The sequence below is a fragment of the Geotrypetes seraphini genome, chromosome 8 (assembly GCF_902459505.1).
Source record: "Geotrypetes seraphini chromosome 8, aGeoSer1.1, whole genome shotgun sequence".
NCBI lineage: Eukaryota > Metazoa > Chordata > Amphibia > Gymnophiona > Dermophiidae > Geotrypetes > Geotrypetes seraphini.
Genome location: NC_047091.1, coordinates 57,566,816 through 57,585,672, shown reverse-complemented (window position 1 = coordinate 57,585,672; position 18,857 = coordinate 57,566,816). Strand labels below are relative to the sequence as shown.

At 44.9% G+C, this 18,857-nt stretch overlaps 2 protein-coding genes across 6 annotated transcripts in view; one reads left to right on the top strand and one right to left on the bottom strand.

Moving 5' to 3' along the window:
• LOC117364599 (olfactomedin-4-like) overlaps nucleotides 1-6,967 on the top strand; it is a 29,495-nt gene extending 22,528 nt beyond the window's left edge. Inside the window, exon 5 of the mRNA XM_033953964.1 lies at nucleotides 4,945-6,967. Within this exon, the coding sequence (XP_033809855.1) occupies nucleotides 4,945-5,783 (839 nt within the window). The 3' untranslated portion in view covers nucleotides 5,784-6,967. The remainder of the gene's footprint in view (nucleotides 1-4,944) is intronic.
• Nucleotides 6,968-12,062: 5,095 nt separating this feature from the next.
• AXL (AXL receptor tyrosine kinase) overlaps nucleotides 12,063-18,857 on the bottom strand; it is a 246,106-nt gene continuing 239,311 nt past the window's right edge. For all 5 annotated transcript variants that reach the window (XM_033956315.1, XM_033956312.1, XM_033956314.1 and 2 more), the window contains one exon: nucleotides 12,063-17,084. In XM_033956315.1, the coding sequence (XP_033812206.1) occupies nucleotides 16,673-17,084 (412 nt within the window). In that variant the 3' untranslated portion in view covers nucleotides 12,063-16,672. The remainder of the gene's footprint in view (nucleotides 17,085-18,857) is intronic.

The following is an 18,857-nucleotide window of genomic DNA, read 5'->3' as shown; positions in this document are numbered from 1 at the left end:
CCGCAGGGCTCAGTACTAGGGCTGCTGCTATTTAATGTATTCATAAATGATCTGGAAACAGGGACGAAGTGTGAGATAATAAAATTTGCAGATGACACTAAACTATTTAGTAGAGCTCGGACTAAAGAAGACTGTGAAAAACTGCAAAGGGACTTGAACAAACTAGGGGAATGGGCAACGAGATGGCAGATGAAGTTCAATGTTGAGAAATGTAAAGTATTACATGTGGGAAACAGAAACCCGAGGTACAACTATACGATGGGAGGGATGTTTTTAAATGAGAGTACCCAAGAAAGGGACCTGGGGGTGATGGTGGACTTGACAATGAAGCCGTTGGCACAGTGCGCGGCGGCTGCTAGGAAGGCAAATAGAGTGCTAGGCATCATCAAAAAGGGTATTACAACCAGAATGAAAGAAGTTATCTTGCCATTGTATCGAGCGATGGTGCGTCCGCATCTGGAGTACAGCGTCCAATATTGGTCACCGTACCTTAAGAAGGATATGGCGATACTCGAGAGGGTTCAGAGGAGAGCGACACGTCTGATAAAAGGGATGGAAAACCTTTCATACGCTGAGAGATTGGAAAAACTGGGACTTTTTTCCCTGGAGAAGAGAAGACTTAGAGGGGATATGATAGAGACTTACAAGATCATGAAGGGCATAGAGAGAGTACAGAGGGACAGATTCTTCACACTTTCAAAAAATAAAAGAACAAGAGGGCATTCAGAAAAGTTGAAAGGGGACAGATTCAGAACGAATGCTAGGAAGTTCTTCTTTACCCAGCGTGTGGTGGACACCTGGAATGCGCTTCCAGAGGGCGTGATAGGGCAGAGTACGGTACTGGGGTTCAAGAGGGAATTGGACAACTTTCTGCTGGAAAAGGGAATAGAGGGGTATAGATAGAGGATTACTGCACAGGTCCTGGACCTGTTGGGCCGCCGCGTGAGCGGACTGCTGGGCACGATGGACCTCAGGTCTGACCCAGTAGAGGCATTTCTTATGTTCTTATGATGATGGCCGCAAGATGAGTGGCGCGGTAAGAGGAGTGCGGGGACGCTGGCACCCCTTCTGCTCTCCGCCCCCCTTTTCCCACTCCTCCCCCTGCCTCCTGCGCATCCATTCCCCCGTACCTTTTTCAATTTCGGCGTGAGCAGCCACGAACTTGCTGCTCGCGTCGGCTTTATCGCTCTTTCTGATGTCACTTACGGGACCGGTGCCAAAGCCGACGTGAGCAGTTAGTTTGTGGCTACTTGTGCCGAAGATAAAAAGGTACGTGGAAGGGGCATGCACATGTGCGGCAGGGGGTGGGTGGGAGAGGGGCGCCATCGCCCCGGGTGCCATTCATCCCCGCTAAACCACTGCACAGGATAGTCACATTCACCATCAATACATGATTAAACCAAGAATTCAACAATGTTGCAAACTAGCAACATTTTACTTACTATTTTCAATCTTTATATGTCTTACCTTCCACTGCTGAGAATCATATTACTTGCACTCAGAGCTAACGTGACAATTTATTTTTTCATCAATTTTTTCATCTATTAATTGTCAGTCCTGCTCCCTAATCCCGCCCTAGCCCCACCCCAATCCCGCCCTAGCCCCGCCCCAACCTAGCCCCGCCCCAATCCCCAATTTCTTCCATTCATTTTTCATGTACACATAATATCTTCATATTAATTCATAATGGTAACCTTAAAATTCAAAAAAAACTACAAAGCACACTATACGCAGAGAAAATGTTAATTATCATTTATATTTGGGGGGTTTTCAAAGATGTCAAGGCAAATGTCTTTAAAATATGCAATGTCACCTCAGTAACTATAGAAAAATAGACAAATATAGTGCAAAATATAGACAGCAGATATAAATTCTCAAAACTGACACATTTTGATCACTAAATTGAAAATAAAATCATTTTTCCTACCTTTGTTGCCTGGTGATTTCATGAGTCTCTGGTTGCGTTTCCTTCTGTCTGTGTATCCTTTTTTCCATTTCTTTCTTTCTGCACTCAGGCCCAACAATTGTCCCTTTCTATTCCCTCCTTCCCATGTCTATAGTGCCCCCAGTGCCTCCTTCCCATGTCCCTAGTGCCCCCAGTGCCTCCTTCCCATGTCCCTAGTGCCCCCAATGCCTTTTTCCCATGTCCAAAGTGCCCCCAGTGCCTCCTTCTCATGTCCATAATGTCCTCAGTGCCTCTGTCCTGTGTCCCTAGTGCCCCCAGTGCCTCCTTCCTATGTCTTCCCTTGCCTTTGTCCCTCCCCCGAAGCCAGCCTAACTGCCTACCTCCTTCCCTCCCTCCAGTGCCTGATTCAACCCCCCAGCGATTCACCCCCCCCCCGCGATTCAAACCCCCCGCCCGCCCGTGTACCGCCGCTGCCTGCTAGTCTGCCTCCCTACCGCGCCGACTGAAACCCTGGGCCGCCGCCGCTGCTTCTTGTCTTCTTCCTGACGTCAATTTTGAAGTCGGAGAGGAAGTTCGGGGCCAGCCAATCGCTGCCTGACTGGCCCGAATTTCCTCTCCGACGTCAAAATTGACATCAGGAAGAAGCCAAGAAGCAGCGGCGGCGGCCCAGGGTTTCAATCGGCGCAGCAGGGAGAGAAAGTGATCGGCCGTCCTGGTGTCCCCACGCACAGCTTTGGGACGCTGTCCCTGAAAATGGGACATTTTGGTGTCCCGAAGCGGTGGGTCGGGACAACGGGACGGTCGGTCTGAAAACGGGACTGTCCCGTTGAAAACGGGACGTATGGTCACCTTACTCATAGCATATAACAGTATTGTTAAATGCAAGGCCCAGAGGTAAACGGTAGCCCCTGGAGATTCAGTGGCAGTCCCTATCATCTTTCTGGTGTTTTTTTCCTGCTAATATCTCTCTCAATAACAAAGCTCATGACACAAAAAGAGGAAGTATGTGTGAGTGGAGGGAGGGGGGAGGGAGATGAGCCACATGCTTGAATAATAAGATATTTTTCAATAGAGAAAAGGAGACATTTGGAAATACTCACCTTCTTGAGCAGTGGTCTCAAACTCAAACCCTTTGCAGGGCCACATTTTGGATTTGTAGGTACTTGGAGGGCCTCAGAAAAAAATGTCTTATTAAAGAAATGACAATTTTGCATGAGGTAAAACTCTTTATAGTTTATAAATCTTTCCTTTTGGCTAAGTCTTAATAATAATATTGCCATTTATAGCTAAAGAGACTTATGATCAAGAAACTGTTTCATTTTACTTTTGTGATTATGATAAAACATTCCGAGGGCCTCAAAATAGTACCTGGTGGGCCGCATGTGGCCCCCGGGCCACGAGACCACTGTCCTTGAGGATACCCCCAGTTAAAAGTTTGAAAGTGGGGATGGATATCATTGAGAAACACTGGTCAACAGTGTTGGCATCCCCACGTGGGAAGATGTTTGGAGGCTCTCCTGCTCATTTGGTTCCAAACTGGCTCTGACTTAAAAATTAATGAAGACCATCAGCATATAATATGAATGTGATATAAAATATGTCTAGGCAATCCTAATTTATCTTTGTCATTTTCGGGACGCAGACTGTAGAAATATGTCCTGCACTGGCCTTACTTTACAGCTACTGAAAATGCAATTTAATCATAGCTAAGTTTTGCTTTGATTCTATCCTGTTTCTATGCGGGGATCTACTGGGCTTATCGCCCACCTTTTTTAATTCCATCGCTGTTTTTGTCTTCACCACTTCCACTGGGAGGACATTCTAAGCATCCACCACCCTCTCCTTGAGAAAGTACATCTTAACATTCCTCCTAAATCTACCACCATGCTGCCGTAATTCATGTCCTCTAGTTCTACTGCTTTCCATTCACTATGTAGTTTTAAAATTCTCGTAGTAAGATAGTTATTTGGTATTGGTTGGCCCATGGATGATGGATATAAAAAGCCTGTCACTTCTAGGGCTACTTTCTGACCTACAAATGCACTCCCTCAGCTGCCCCTCACAATCTCTCTTCACTTACCTCCCCTTATGTTCCTCCCTGCGAGTTCTGCTCAGCTGGAAAGTCCCTTCTATCTGTACCCTTCTCTTCTTCTGCCAACTCCAGACTGTCCCTTTGCTGCACCATATGCTTGGAACAAGCTGCCCGAATCCCTATGGTGGGCTCCGTTCATGACCCAGTTAAAAGCCCACCTCTCCTAGAGTGCTTTCGACTCCTAAAGCCTGTCACCTTGGGTTATGCTTCCCCAGTCCTATATGTCAAGTTAGATTGTAAGCTCTTCCAAGCAGGGGCCGGCTATTAAATGTCAAAATGTACAGCGCTGCATATGCCTTTCAGCGCTATATAAGTAATAAGTAGTAGTAGCAGCAGCAGCAGTAACAGGGCTCAGGGGATGATGAGTAGATACAGAGTCCATTATCTTTTGGAGGGAATAGCTTATAGTAGTGTGTCTTAAAATGTGTGCCTCCTGAGATTTCAGTTGTGCCGTGGTACACTGGGGTAAGAGGAGAGGTGCCGGCTGTCTACAGGATGTGCCTCTCGCAAGTCCTGTAAGCAATCTCCCGACGCTGGCACCTCTTCTCTCTGCCAGCCCTTCTCTCCAGCGCAGGTCCTTTTCTTGGTGCAAGGCCTGTTTGAAGGGCCTTAGCGCATGCGCTGACAGCGGTACACTGATGTCACACATGCGCATGACATCATCACATTGACACCAGCGCATTTCTGGGTGTCTCGAGCCGGGGACTCTAGATTTAGTGTGCCCTGGCTCGAAAAAGTTTGCGGGACACTGGCTTATAGGATCAGCACAGGGAGGCAGCCACCACCACATCAGCAATAAAATCTGAAATTATAGGAGAAACAAAAAAAGACCATAAAATGCAGTCCATTCAAGCTATGTAGAGGAGGAATCCACGGAAAAGGCAATTAAAGCCAAGTTTTAGCATGACAAGATGAGCTAATCTATATTCCTTCTTTCTTGGTACAGGAACCTGCAACCACGGAGGACTAATAAATGTGACTAAACCATTTGTGGTACAGCTGAACTGGAGGGGTTTCAGCTACATGAATGGTGGTTGGGGAAAGGATTCATTTGTGGAGGCCAGCAATAAGAATCGGTTCTGGGTGGCCCCCCTGAATACCGATGCAAGGCTCATGGAGCTTGTCCGCTTATATCCTGCATATGATGATCTCCTGCTTTACAAGAACCCCAGTGACAAGACCCTTTCCAAGTACAACTCCTACTCTATGACCTATGACTACAGTAGATGTGGGCAGGGAAGTGGTATGACCCTTTACAATAACTCACTGTACTACAATTGCTACAATTCCCAACAAATGTGTCGAATGGACCTGGACACCAATAATGTACAGCTCCAGATCCTGCCTGATGCCGTCTACAACAACCGCTTCTCTTATGCTGCCGTTTCTTACCAGGACATGGACTTTGCTGCTGATGAACAAGGCCTGTGGGTATTATATTCAACAGAACAAAATGCTGGCAACATCGTTATTGGAAAACTCAACGTCACCTCCTTTACTCTTGAGCGTACTTGGGCCACTACACAGTACAAGCCTGGAGTCACCAATGCTTTCATGATCTGTGGGGTGCTGTATGCCACCAGGCCTGTAAACACACGCATGGAGGAGATCTTCTACATGTATGACACCAACACAGGGAAAGAAGGGAAGCTGAGCATCATGATGGACAAGATGATGGAGACAGTTCAGAATCTACAATACAATGCCAATGACCACAAGCTATATATGTTCAATTATGGCTATCTGGTCACTTATGAAGTCACTTTCAGACCAGAGTCACAGTGAGAGGCTCCCTAGCTCTCTGCTGAGGGCCACCACTAGATCTGGTCTATAGGTTAGAGCTACCAGATGGCTCCAGGTCATTAAGTACAAGCTGAGCTAGTCTTGAATTCACCAATCTCTTTGCATTTATGGATATATAACCTGAAGTTCTCTACAAAAAGCAGAACTATATATTCAGAAATGCCATTAGACAAAACCAGGTCTGGATCAGCCTGATCTCTGGACTTGGACCTATCTAGCAATCTTGTTGTGTAGTTAAGTCTGCTCTATTTTTGCTGACCGAACTGAAACTTTATTATAATTACAATTTGTGAATTGTAGATAACTGCTTCATTTGACATTGTAAGCTAGTGTTTCTCAAGCTGGTCTTGGAGTAATCCCTACTCAGTTTGGGTTTCAAGACATCCACAACCTGCATGAGATAGATGTTCATGCAGTGTCTCTATTGCATAGAAATCTATGTTAAATAATTCCGAGTGGATCCACTGAAATCCAGACCTGCTAGGTCGCCTTAGTCTTCATTCCCAAGACTCATGAGCTTCCAATAGGTCAGGTTTTCAGGACATTCCTAATAAAGATACATGAAAGGAATTTGCATGCCTACTATCTCTATTGTATGCAAATCTCTCATACATATTCATTAGGAATATCCTGAAAACCTGACCCTGTTGGCAGCCATTGGCGACTGGGAGAGAAGATCAAGAGGTTGGGGCGTAACTGGGGCATGGCAGGTCAGGGATGGATGGGACTGGATGGGCCTGAGGGCATGTCTAGGGGTCCGGATTTTCCAGATGGAAAATCTGGTAACCCTACCAAAGGGGCCCAGGAAGATGTGGCTCACTGGCAGAGCCACTGCCCCTGCACCCAAAGGACATGAGACCAAATCCCAGCACTGCTCCCTGTGACCCTGGGCAAGCCACCCAATCCTCCATTGCCATCAACTTTGAATGGCAAAGCCATTGAAAGGCAGTATACAAGTCCCCCTTCCCCTTGACTACCTCATACAGAATTTTGTACCCATTTTATTGAATTATTTTTTTTTTTACCAGTTCTGTTTTCATTTACATGGTTTATTGGCTACTCAGAGTGTGTGTTAACCACTAAGGCAGGTGTTTCTTTTGCCAAAACACAGTGTTGCTTCAGGTCTGTTATGTGCAAGAACCAATAAACTTCATTTCTGGTCCTCATTCCTGGTTTTTCTTGTGAAAGATTGTTGGATGACATTTTCTTTATATAGAAGGATTCTGAAGATCAAATGAAAGAATATATGATTTGGCTTCCAAGTTATTCCACACTTTTCTTGACACTTTTTGTTTAAATAATATGAAATGAAAGAAAAAGTGTCAAGAAAAGTGTGGAATAACTTGTAAGTTTCATGGCTCCATGTTATTCTCTTCTTGGTTGGGCTGAGAATTTTTCAGTGGTCCTTCATATTGTGATGTCATAATGCCTCATTCCACCAGTGCCTAAGAACCAAGCTCATCGGTGATGTCACAATGGCTTGGTTTCCCTATACTTGTTCCCATTTACTAGATGCATTTGCCTCACTGAAACGAAAAGGGTCAAGAAAAGCATTGTAAGTTTCATGGCTCCACATCATTCTCTTCTTGGTTGGGATGAGAACTTTTCAGTGGCACCTCATAAATATAAGAATTAATCTTTTTTTTTTTTTTTTGAGCCTTCACAGCTTGTGATGTTTTAGAGTAATAAAATGGGGGTTCAAGGGCAAACTGTGGAATCCATGCCTTCTGAGGGTCAGCAGGCTTAGATATTTTGCCACCCTCTCTGTTTGGAACACCTACATTTTATCACATCAAAATAGGTGTTAAAATGGTCCTTGTACCTACGTGACCATGAAAAACGTCTACCTGCTTGTCGCTATCAATGATCTCTATAATAGGTGTAATTTCAGAAGAAAGTGCATACATTTTCAATAAAACACTTAAGGTTATCATATGTGCCTTTGTAAAACGGGCTCCTACAATGAATCCAGTAGCAAACAAATCCTCTTGGAAAGATTTACACCCACTCCAGAGATGTAAGAGGGCACCTAAGAACATAAGAGTTGTCATACTGGGACAGACCACAGCGCCCAGTATCCTATTGCCAACAGTAGCCTATCCAGGTCACAAGTGAAATGTAAATATTTAAAACATTTAAATATAGAAAATGCTTCAATTTGATATTTTTTATTTACATTTTTAGAAATAAGGAGACTATCAATGGTTTTCCGGTACTCCTCACTACATAGTAACTGACAAATGTTAAGATTGTCTCATTTTTATTTGCATATGTCATAAGAACATAAGAATAGCATTACTGGGTCAGACCAATGGTCCATCAAGCCCAGTAGCCCGTTCTCACGATGGCCAATCCAGGTCACTAGTACCTGGCCAAAACCCAAGGTGTAGCAACATTCCATGCTACCAATACAGGGCAAGCAGTGGCTTCCCCCATGAATTTCTCAATAACAGACTATGGACTTTTCCTCCAGGAACTTGTCCAAACCTTTCTTATAACCAGCTATGCTATCCGCTCTTACCACATCCTCTGGCAACGTGTTCCAGAGCTTAACTATTCTCTGAGTGAAATTTGTTTTCCTCCTATTGTTTTTAACTTCATCGAGTGTCCCCCTAGTCTTTGTAGTTTTTAACGGAGTGAAAAATCGATCAACTAATACCCGTTCTACTCCACTCAGGATTTTGTAGACTTCAATGATATCTCCCCTCAGCCATATCGTTTCCAAGCTGAAGAGCCCTAACCTTCATTAACCTCTCATTTGTAATGTGAAATACATGTAAAAAAATAACAATATTTATAAAGATAGACTCTCTGGCACGCCTTACAATATAGTAACTGATAAATGCTAAGCCATAAAGAGCTTAGTTCGTCTTATTTTCATTTGCACGCATCATTAGTCTACCATTTGTGCCACTATAACATGAAACAGTATAACCTGCAGTCAAATGTAAGACATTGAAAACATAACTAATCCAAAACCATCTCAATGTCCATGATGTTCCTTTAATTTTATTTTAAACTTTTTTTAGGCCTCAGACTAGCCATTAGGTGCCATGCATTTCTATGGTCACCAGACAAACTTATGGCAATGGCATCCTCATTAGCCCCATTGTATATTTTTTCATATTTTTCTTATTTAAAGTGCTCAGTGCTATTTTTCTTTAGTGTCTCATATAACTTAATTGACTTATCTTAAGTCAGTCTTGTCTCATACTGTCATCGGGAAGGGACCTGTCATTCCACATGTTTTGCCTTCTGGCTGTTTCAAGAAAAGTCCCCCCTTTTCAAACTTGTTCGCACCATCCCGATCGGCAGAGAGGTGCTGACACCCCACCAAGAGGGCACCCAGAGTAGTCTCCCTGCTGTCTCCCCCATACTATGCCACTGGTTAAAGCCATTCTTCTCACCTCTTGAGAAATCCGATTACACTAGTCCACTCCCTTTTGATTCTTCTTTAACCTTTGAAATGCAACTTTTTTTCTATTGTCTGAACTTGTTTTGCTGCATTACAGCATTCTATCCATTCAAATTGACCTTAGTCACACTGTGATTCTCTAAATATCCTAATCCTTTCTCTGGTTCTTAGCCACTTCAGTTACGGAAATGTTTACCGTAGGCTGGTCTCTCCTTTCATTGATGTGTAGAGACCGTATTGCATATGGCCTTGAGACTTCTTTATTCAGCCAGGAAATTTGACCATGCCGCTCCTCTAATTATCTCTGAACACTGGCTTTCTTTACCCTACAGTATTCAATTTAAATTCTCCTATTGACACATAAGGCATTTTTCTCAGGTCTCCCTCTTTATTACCTCTCATCTTAAATTGCTTCATTCAGAACGGTTCTACTTCCCTTTAGCCCAGTGTGTCGCAAACTTTTTTAAGCTGCTGGCACACTAATCTTGGAGCTGCGGCTGGAAGGCACCCGGAAATGCGCGGATGTCGACGTGACATCACACACATGTGTGATGTCATCACGTCAATGTCCGTGAATGCGCGGATGTCTTCCAGCCGCGGCCCTGAGCCTACTATTATCGCTGGTGAAGGGGTGCTGCAGAAGGAGAGGTGAGAAGGAGCAGAGGCGCCAGTGAGGAGGAGAGGCGCCGGCTGAATACAGGACGTGCCTCTCACCGCGAGAGGCACATCCTGTAAGCAGTCGGTCAGCGCCGGCACCTCTCCCCCTCGCCAGCATCTCCGGGCACACCTGGAATCCTCCAGGTCACACTAGTGTGCCGCGGCACACAGTTTGCGATACACTACTTTAGACTAGGGTTAACAGACGTCCGGATTTCCCCAGACATGTCCTCCTTTTGAGGACATGTCCGGGGGTCTGGACGGATTTTCTAAACCTGGCACGTTGTCCGGGTTTTGAAAAGCCTCTTCTCAATTGCATTGAGGAGGCAATCCACACGTGTGGATTGTCTCCTGCCCGACCAAAGCAGGCATCGAGGGCGGAGCTAGGGCGGGTCTAGGATGTCTGGATTTTACAATTGTAAAATCTGGCAACCCTACTTTAGGCTATCCACCATCTAACACAGGCACTAGCATCTGAGAAATTTTAAAGAGTAAAGGCCATGGATTTGATATACTGCCTTTCCGTAGTACAACCAAAGTTGATTCAGGTACATTTTCTGTCGATAGTGATTCACAATATGTCTTTGTATCTGGGGCAATGGAGGGTTAAATGACTTGCCCAGATTTAAGCTATGTGGGGACAGGAAGTTGCTGCAAAGAGAAGGCTTATGAGGCACAATGAAGGCAGCAGGTTCACATTACTGATGCTGCCGGCTCCCCAAAGATTGAAATTGCAGAGCTGGAGCCTGGAGAAGGTAGGTGAGAGACAGGGGAGAACCATATCCATTTCCAAGGTTGGGGGGCCTGGAACGAGGCAGAGAGAGGCTGAGCTGGAGGGAGGTTTGAGAAAAAGCATCTGGAGGGGGGAGGGGAGAGAGAGAGAAAGAAAGAAGCACTTGCAGGAAAGAGAGAGGAAAGGACCCATAGGGGAGAAGGGAGGTTGGTTGGAAGGAGGGAGTGGGAGAGAGAGAGAGGGAGGAAGAAGCACCTGCAGGAGGGGGAGTTGGAAGAAGAGAGGGGGGGTACCAACAGGGGAGAGGGGGGGGGTTGGAAGGAAAGAGAGAGAGAGAAAGAAAGAACCACCCGTAGGAGAGGGGGTTGGAAAGAGAGGGAGAAAGAGAGAAAGAAAGAAAGAACCACCCGCAGGAGAGGGGGATTGGAAAGAGAGAGGGAGCGAGAGACAGAGAAGCACCTGTGGGGGAGGGGGTTTGGAGGGAGCTAGATACACTAAAAACGGTCGTTAAGACTGTGCAGGTCACTGTGGGCTGATTTTTTGGCTGATTTCTAAATGGTGATCAATTTCAAACAATTTCCCATGCAAATGAGTTTTGCAGAGGGCAGCTGTAATCCCATCCAATCGCTTGCCTAGAAATTGGCTCTCACACATGCGCAGAGCTGGTTTTGGGAAAGCCTGAACAGCTGAGCTGCAGGGGAAGCCCCAAAGCATCCTCTTGCACTCAACTGTTTGGGGCTTTTTCATTTTTTTTTAATGGCACAGATATTGTGCATATGTTACACATGCACAATATCTGCCCCATTAGCAAAAAGGTGAGTAGAGATACTGCGCCTCCTGATGACCACCGGAAGAAAAATAAAGAGCGGCAAGAGGGATGCCCACTCCTTCCTGCCACTGGATGCCCCACCCCCCCTGTGGAACCGACCAACCCCCCAAATGCCAGGACTCCTCTCCCCTTTACCACTCCCCATACATTACAAAAAATTGGCAGAAGGGATGCCTACTCCCTCTTGCCACTGGATACCCCCCTGGCTCCCCTGAACCACTCCCACATCCTTAAAACACCCCATACCTCTATGTGAAGAGGACAGCAGGAGTGATGCCCAGTCCCTCCTGCTCACAGGCCCACCACTCCAAAATGGGGAGGGGGCCTTGAGCGTCTGCACCAATTGGGCTTTAGGCTCCTTCTAGTGTATCCGAATCCAGGTCACAAGTACCTAGCAAGATCCCAAATAAGTAAAACAAAATTTATGCTGCTTTTCATAGAAATAAGCACTATATTTTTCCAAGTCCATCTTAATAATAGCTTATGGATGTTTTTTTTTTGGAAAATATGCAAACCTTTTTTAAACCCCACTGAGCTAACTGCTTTTACTACATTCGGTGGCATCAGAAATGGATGCAGAAATCCCTGTATTAAAGCGAAGAAAATGAATGCACCATAGACACAAACTAAAATTTCTATAAGAAGCTTTAATAGATTTTCTTTCCAGCAAAATAACAAAAATTGCAGATGAAATGTTCTCAGAATACAAGCAGGTATACAAATCATAATTTATGTACAGTGTAAAAAAGTATATATAAATATACACATTTATAAAATGTTTCACTGATATCTAAAAAAATATGGTCCTTCAAAGACATTATTTAACAAAGTTTTTATTATTATTATTTTATTATTTTGTGTGGCTTTTCCAAGTCTAAAATTGAATTTGCTGGCTGGGAACAAAGGAGACATTTCATCCAGACTTCCCCATCCTCAATCTTCTATTTATTTATCAATTTGTTGTAAACACCTTTTAGATACTGCTTTATTTTTGACTTTGACTAGTTGCCTAGAAAGGGTAGTGGTTTAATTTTCTCCCAGAATCTTCTCAGAGATGGACATAGCTCCTTAAAGAAGCGCCTCAGATTTAACTGAGCAAAGCAAAGCAGGCCCAGAGCAAAAAGCTGAATGACCCAAATGGATAGTTACCAGGGTTACTGTTTCCATGTCATGAGAGATGCTTTGATCTAGGCCCAATTTTACCTCCTCTCCTAATTCCGCCTCCCCCACCCCTCTAGCGGCTGATGTGCGACAAAAGCCCTGAAGCCCTTTAAATCTCTATGGGCTTCAGAGCAGTTACCACAGCAGCAGCTCTTAGCGCGGCTTTGTAAAAGGAGTGGGGGGGAGAGGGGGGGAGGGATGTAAATGCTGGCGATCTGTAGTTCTGATCACTCTAAAAACCAGAGATGTAAAATCAAGACTTACTCAACCCACCTGGGTTCTATCTACTGCGCTGCATTATATCTAAGCAAAATGTGACCTGGGATATCTTAATGCTATGGATCCAATTTTATTAAAATTTTGATAAAACGCCAATCATAAATTCTAAGCGTTTTTCAGTACAAAAAAAAAATATGGGGGGAAACAATCGAGAGACTAATTATAAACAGTACAGACATAACATACGATAAAGCAAGAGGAGAACTACAACATTTATAGAAAAGTAGACAAAAAAGGTAAAAACAGAAGGGAGAAGAACAGAGTTCAAAATTGAACAGAGCGATCAGAGGACTGGATCAGCTTTCATAAGCATCTTTGAAAAGGAAGCATTTCAGACTTCCTTTGAATTTATCTAGATTGCTTTCTGTCCTTATATGGGTTGGTAGAGAGTTCCAGATTGTGGGCGCAGTAACGGCAAATGAGGTGGCCTGATGACCTTTAAAAAGGACATACGAAGAAGATGTTGGGTAGTGGAGCTTAGTGTTCTAGGTGGGTCACATGGGATGAGAAGCTTGCGGATAAAAGCAGGTTCTTTAGTATTTTGGGCTTTGAAGGAAATTCTGTGCGGAATTGGTAGCCAATTGTGCGCAAATTTAATTGAATAGCAAAACAATTAGCACAAATAATCGGGATCTTACTAAGCCATTAATAGTGCTAACAGGAATTAAAAATGTATGCATTGCATCTGGGTCTAAATTTTACACATGGCTCTGAAAAGGGAACACAGCGATGCAAGGGTCATGGGTGGATCAGGGATGTTCCTGCCATTAACATTGACATGCGCAGTTATAGAATAAGGCAGGATCCACGCCTGATTTAGGCGTGAGGATTATACTACTCTTCAGTTGATGAAAATGGCTGCACCTAAAGTTAGCCGCAGTTCCTGGCACTAAGCGTCTATTCTATAAAGGGTGCCTAACTTTGAGAGCCATTGTAAGAATAGTGCTAAGAACTACTTTTGTTGATGCTGATTTTGTTAGGAGCCATTTATAGGGGTTCAACATGCAAATATACTGAGTTGCAAAACTAGGGTTACCAGTCTTCCAGGAAAACCCGGATGTGTCCTCTTTTTAGAGAACCGTCCGGGCACCTGGACGGACTTTCCAAAACCCAGCATTTATCTGGGTTCTGGAAAGCCCCAGCGAGCTCCAGCTGCATCTGGAGGGCCTCTGAGCATGCACGGATGACGTCGCAACACATCCGCTCATGCTCCAGGCCCTCCAGACGCGGCTGGAGCTCGTCTGGAAGAAGAGAGGAGGCTTTGCGGGGATGGGGCTGGGGGCAAAACTGGGCGAGGGGGGGAAGTGGAACAGGGTGGGGCTGGAGGCAGAACGGAGCAGGGTAATTTATCTGAGGTTTCCTGGAGAAAAATATGGTAACCCTATGCAAAACCATGTCTAATTCTGAATCTTTTCATGAGATTGTCTGGCATTGAATACTGTACCACCTTACCCTATCCTCCAAGGAGAGGGGGGTGTTAATGGGAGTATATAACAAGGGCAACTTCACTGGTCCTTCATGTCATAGTGAGCCTCAAATCCACTTGGTATCCTTTCCCAAGTTTCCACCCTGGGCCCCAGTCCTTCTCCAATGCTTCTTTATTTCCAGTTACTCCTATCTTCCCAGCAGTATTCCTAAATCTCTCCTTCCCATGTTCAGCCATTAGTTCAATTTTGTGTAGAAAACCTCCCCCCCCAATTGTATGAAGAAAGAGGTAAGTTCCATTTAAGTCAAGGCAAAGAGGAAATAGACAAGTCGAGTTCAAGCACAGTGACATGTCTCTTGTGCATCTGCTTTTTACTTTTAACAATTTGTTATACAAGAATCAAGATTGATAAAGAAATGTCTTTATAAAAACATTTACTGCTAAATCACTAATTCCAAAATGCTTTAAGCCGTTCCCCTGAGCTCCTTTTGTGTGTGGCTATTTTGGACAAGTGTTACACGTAGGGTTACTATATTTAAGGATGGAAAAACCCAGATGCATGGCTCCGCTCTGTTCTGCCCCAGCCCCGCCTTGTTCCACCTCCAATTTACCCCATTTTGTCTCCAGCCCCACCCCCAAAAGCCTCGTCTCTTTTTTGCCAACCTCCAGGCCGCATCTAGAGGGCCTCCAGCATGCACTGATGCGTGTGATATCATCCGTGCATATTTCCTGAAGGCCCTCCAGATGTGGCCAGAGCTCGGGGCTTTCCACAACACAGACAAACTTCTGGATTTTGGAAAATCTGTCCGGCGGACAGTCCTCTAATAGGAGGACATGTCTGGGTTTTCCTGGACATCTAGTAACCCTTGTTACACATGACCTCATTGGTTGGATGGAACTAGTCTACTGGCTTAGAGGTCACAGACCTCACACAGTCTGCACCTGGACAAATGTGACTTCTACGGCGATACGTGGGAACACAGGGGGCATGTGGGAAGAATTTGATCTAGACAGCTTAAAAACATGTCTGCACGCTGGGTTTATATTCGCATTAAGCTCAGTAGAAACCCAGGTGGAATCCAAAGCATACGTGAAACAATAACATATAACTGTACATTTGCAAAACATTGTGCTTTCCACTGGTAGTTTCAATTGTAGGTAGAAAGGAACTGAAACCATTTGGCTCAGTGCCACATCCTGACCTGGCAGAAGGTAAAGTCACTACATCACTATGTAGCGATGGAGGTATGTATACCACTGTTGGAGATGGCAGTTTTGCATGAAAAACATTCAAGTTAGCTGCTACTAGTTGGCTATAACAGACTGCCTCCTCTTTTTCTGCCACTCTGCCAGCACTGATTTGAGCAATCCCAACCTTATAACTATATCTGTCCCAGGCAATTTCTTGTGGTAAATTCAGGAAGGCCACCAAGTTTTCCTAGCTAACTGTGGCTTATTTCCAGAGGATAAAGGTGGGGATATGCACATTCCCAAAGAAAGTTGTTCAGTTCTCATCAGGGGCAAAAAAGTCTCCTGCACCTCTTCATACCATGAAGACATCAGGTGTCAGATCCATCATATCTAGGCCTTGCACAAAAGCTTGCTTGATTTTAAGGCCTATGGCTTATGTTGAGTTTAGAAGTTGTGAAATGTTGTATATGCAATGCTGAGTTTGAACCTATTTCCTGGCCACAAGGTGTTCTATCCAAAATATTAATACATACGCATGTTCTGGTAATCAGACTTCCAATGTTTGTTCAATAGCATCAATGTTAATATGCAGATAATGGTGTTTAGCATTCACGGATAAAGCCTTTTATTGGTTCATGATGCTTACCATTAAAAAGAAGATCCATGGAAGAGTTATAGCAACAGGAACCAAGGCCTAAGGGAAGATGGCACTTGCTCTGTCTCTGGGATCCAGAGAGATGACTGTGCTTGGATTTGTGACCCAGACTGGCCAAGTTGAAAATAGGATGCAGGACTCAATGGACCCTGGTCTCACTACCTTGGTTCATGTTCTATTATTACACTGAGTCTCCCATCCACTAAGGGAGTTAATGGTCATGGCTATTACGATTGAAGGCCGAGGCTGAAAGCACAAAACACCTGGTGAGATAGTATGAATGAAAGGTGGTGGAGATATTAAAAGTTGGCATTTTTGTGTATAGCTAGGGAAAGTCATGGGAGAAGTGGTTACAGAGGAATGAGAGTTGTAGTATGTAGTATCAGGATCTTTTCTTTCTCTTGTTTTTCTGTTGCCCTCAACTCTTGGGTACATCAGCCAGAGACTTAGCTCAGGGTCCATGGCTTTACTGGAATATCCTGGTTGGAATTCAAAGTTATTATGATTAGTATCAAAAGGTTTCTATTATTGCCTCAGTTCTTGGAAGTGGATGTCTTCCAGAATGGCTTCTTCTAGCGTGGTACACAATGCTGCATTATCGTTGACCCGAGACTCAAAGAGGTGCCTATTTTCATGAGGTGGGCATAGGACATAGCGGTTGGGAACCAATGGCTGGTGAACCTCTGCCGTGATGGGGTTGCCCTTCAGGCAGGACTCCTTTACCAAGTCCTCCAGCTCAAAGCCCCCCACAGCCCCCACCTCTCCTTCGATGTCTGAGGAGGAGGCACAGGTGTCCTCCATGTTAACATAAAGGATCTCCTCAGGCTCCTTCACAGGGGGCAAGCTCTGCAGGATTTTCTCTAGCTCTTCATGCAGCACCTCAAACGATGGGCGGTCCTTGGCATTCACCAACCAGCAGCTGTACATTAGCTTGTACCTGCAGTAGACACACAAGGTGTAAAGTACTTAGAAATCCCATTACTCACCAATCAAATTTTTCTTATCTTCCTCTAACTCCATTTTCATGTAATTTGCCCCTGGGATTCTCCTCCAGTGTTTGTTTCATAGTAACATGATTAGGCTCTAGAATGCCTGCCTTCCCTGAGGTAGAGTGAAATGCAAAATGCATCAATTAAAAATCTCAGTGAAGGCACGGGAGGTAACCAGTGATGTCCCAACCATTAGGCAAGATTAATTGGTTGCCTAGGACAATACTTCTAGGTGGGCAGCAAATAGTAGCTTACAATTACATATACTCAGAGAACCATCAGTGCTAAACAAAATGTAATATTTAAAGTATGATGTCTAGGATTACCATAAGTCCAGGAAACCCCAGACATGTCCTCTTTTTAGAGGACTGTTCAGGTGTCCGGACAGGCTTTTTAAAGTGGGGGAGTCTGTTCAGGTTTAGCCAGCCTGCAAGCCCACCCAGTTTGGCGGGCTGGCTTACACCCCGGAGTCTGGTGGCTCTCCCCCACTTACTTCCTTGGCACTACAATTCAATCTTCTTTGGGCTGCCGGCAGTTCAGTGAGGTCAGCCTTCTGCCTTCGGCCTGCCCCAGTAGCCTTCTCTCTGCAACGTCCTGCCTACGCGGGAGCAGAGAAAAGGCTTCTGTGGCAGGCTGAAGGCTGCAGTCTCACCTCACTGAGATGCTGGTGGCCTGAATATTGAATTACAGTACAGAAGTATGTGAGGGAGAGCCACACCCAACTCTGGGGTGGGGGGCTGGAGAGATTGGGGGAGGGGTTTCAACACAGAAAGCACCTGTAGGTGGTGGAAGGAAGGAGAGGGTGAGATTTAGAGAGAGAAAAAGAATCACCTGTGGGGGAGGGGGTTGGGGACAGAAAGAGAGAAAGAAAAGCACCTGCGGGGGAAGGGGGCTGGTTGGAAGGAGAGAGGGAGAGAGAGAAGTTCCCATGAGGGAGCTTTTGGGAAAGAGAGGGTTAAGAGGGAGAGAGAAGCAGATGCTGGGATGGGAGGGAGATTGAGAAAGACAGTGGATCCAGGGAGGGAGATGGGGAGAGAGATTCAGTACCATGGGTAGGGGGCAGGGGAGAGAAGAGAGGGATATTGGCTGGGGTAGAGGTACAGGATCAAGGGGAAAGAAGGAAGAGAAGCTGGAAGGGAGACAGAATATGGAGACAGGGATAGAAGAATGGCCTTGGAGGCAAGGGAAGGAAGGAGAGAGAGGGATGGAGCTGAGACTGATAGGAAAATGAGGTGCAGTGGAGGGTAGTTGAGGACTATGATGTGAAGGGGACTAAGAAAATTGGTGAAAGGTAGAGAGGTGGGACTGGTAGGAAGAAGGGATGGGTTGTGGGTAGGGCTGAAGGTAGGATATCAATGGAGATGGGGGCAGGGCCATGTGTCTTTTTTTTTGTTTTTGCAAATATGGTAACTTTAATGATGTCCAATTATAAGCATTTTTATAGAATTGTAGGATGATCATGAGGGGGTGGATCTGGAAATTAATTAAAGTGGGACATAATGCTGAATGTTTACTTAGGTGCCTAATACTTTTGCACTGGCCTGCAGGTAACCTCCAACCCTAATCACCTTACATGGCAAGTTAGATAGGTCATTTCTGAATTTGTCTGCCATATGTTAACAGCATAGTTTTATGTGGTATATAAATTTTTAAATAATATATTAACATAGTAGATGATGGCAGATAAAGGCCCGAATGTCCATCCAGTCTGCCCAATCTGA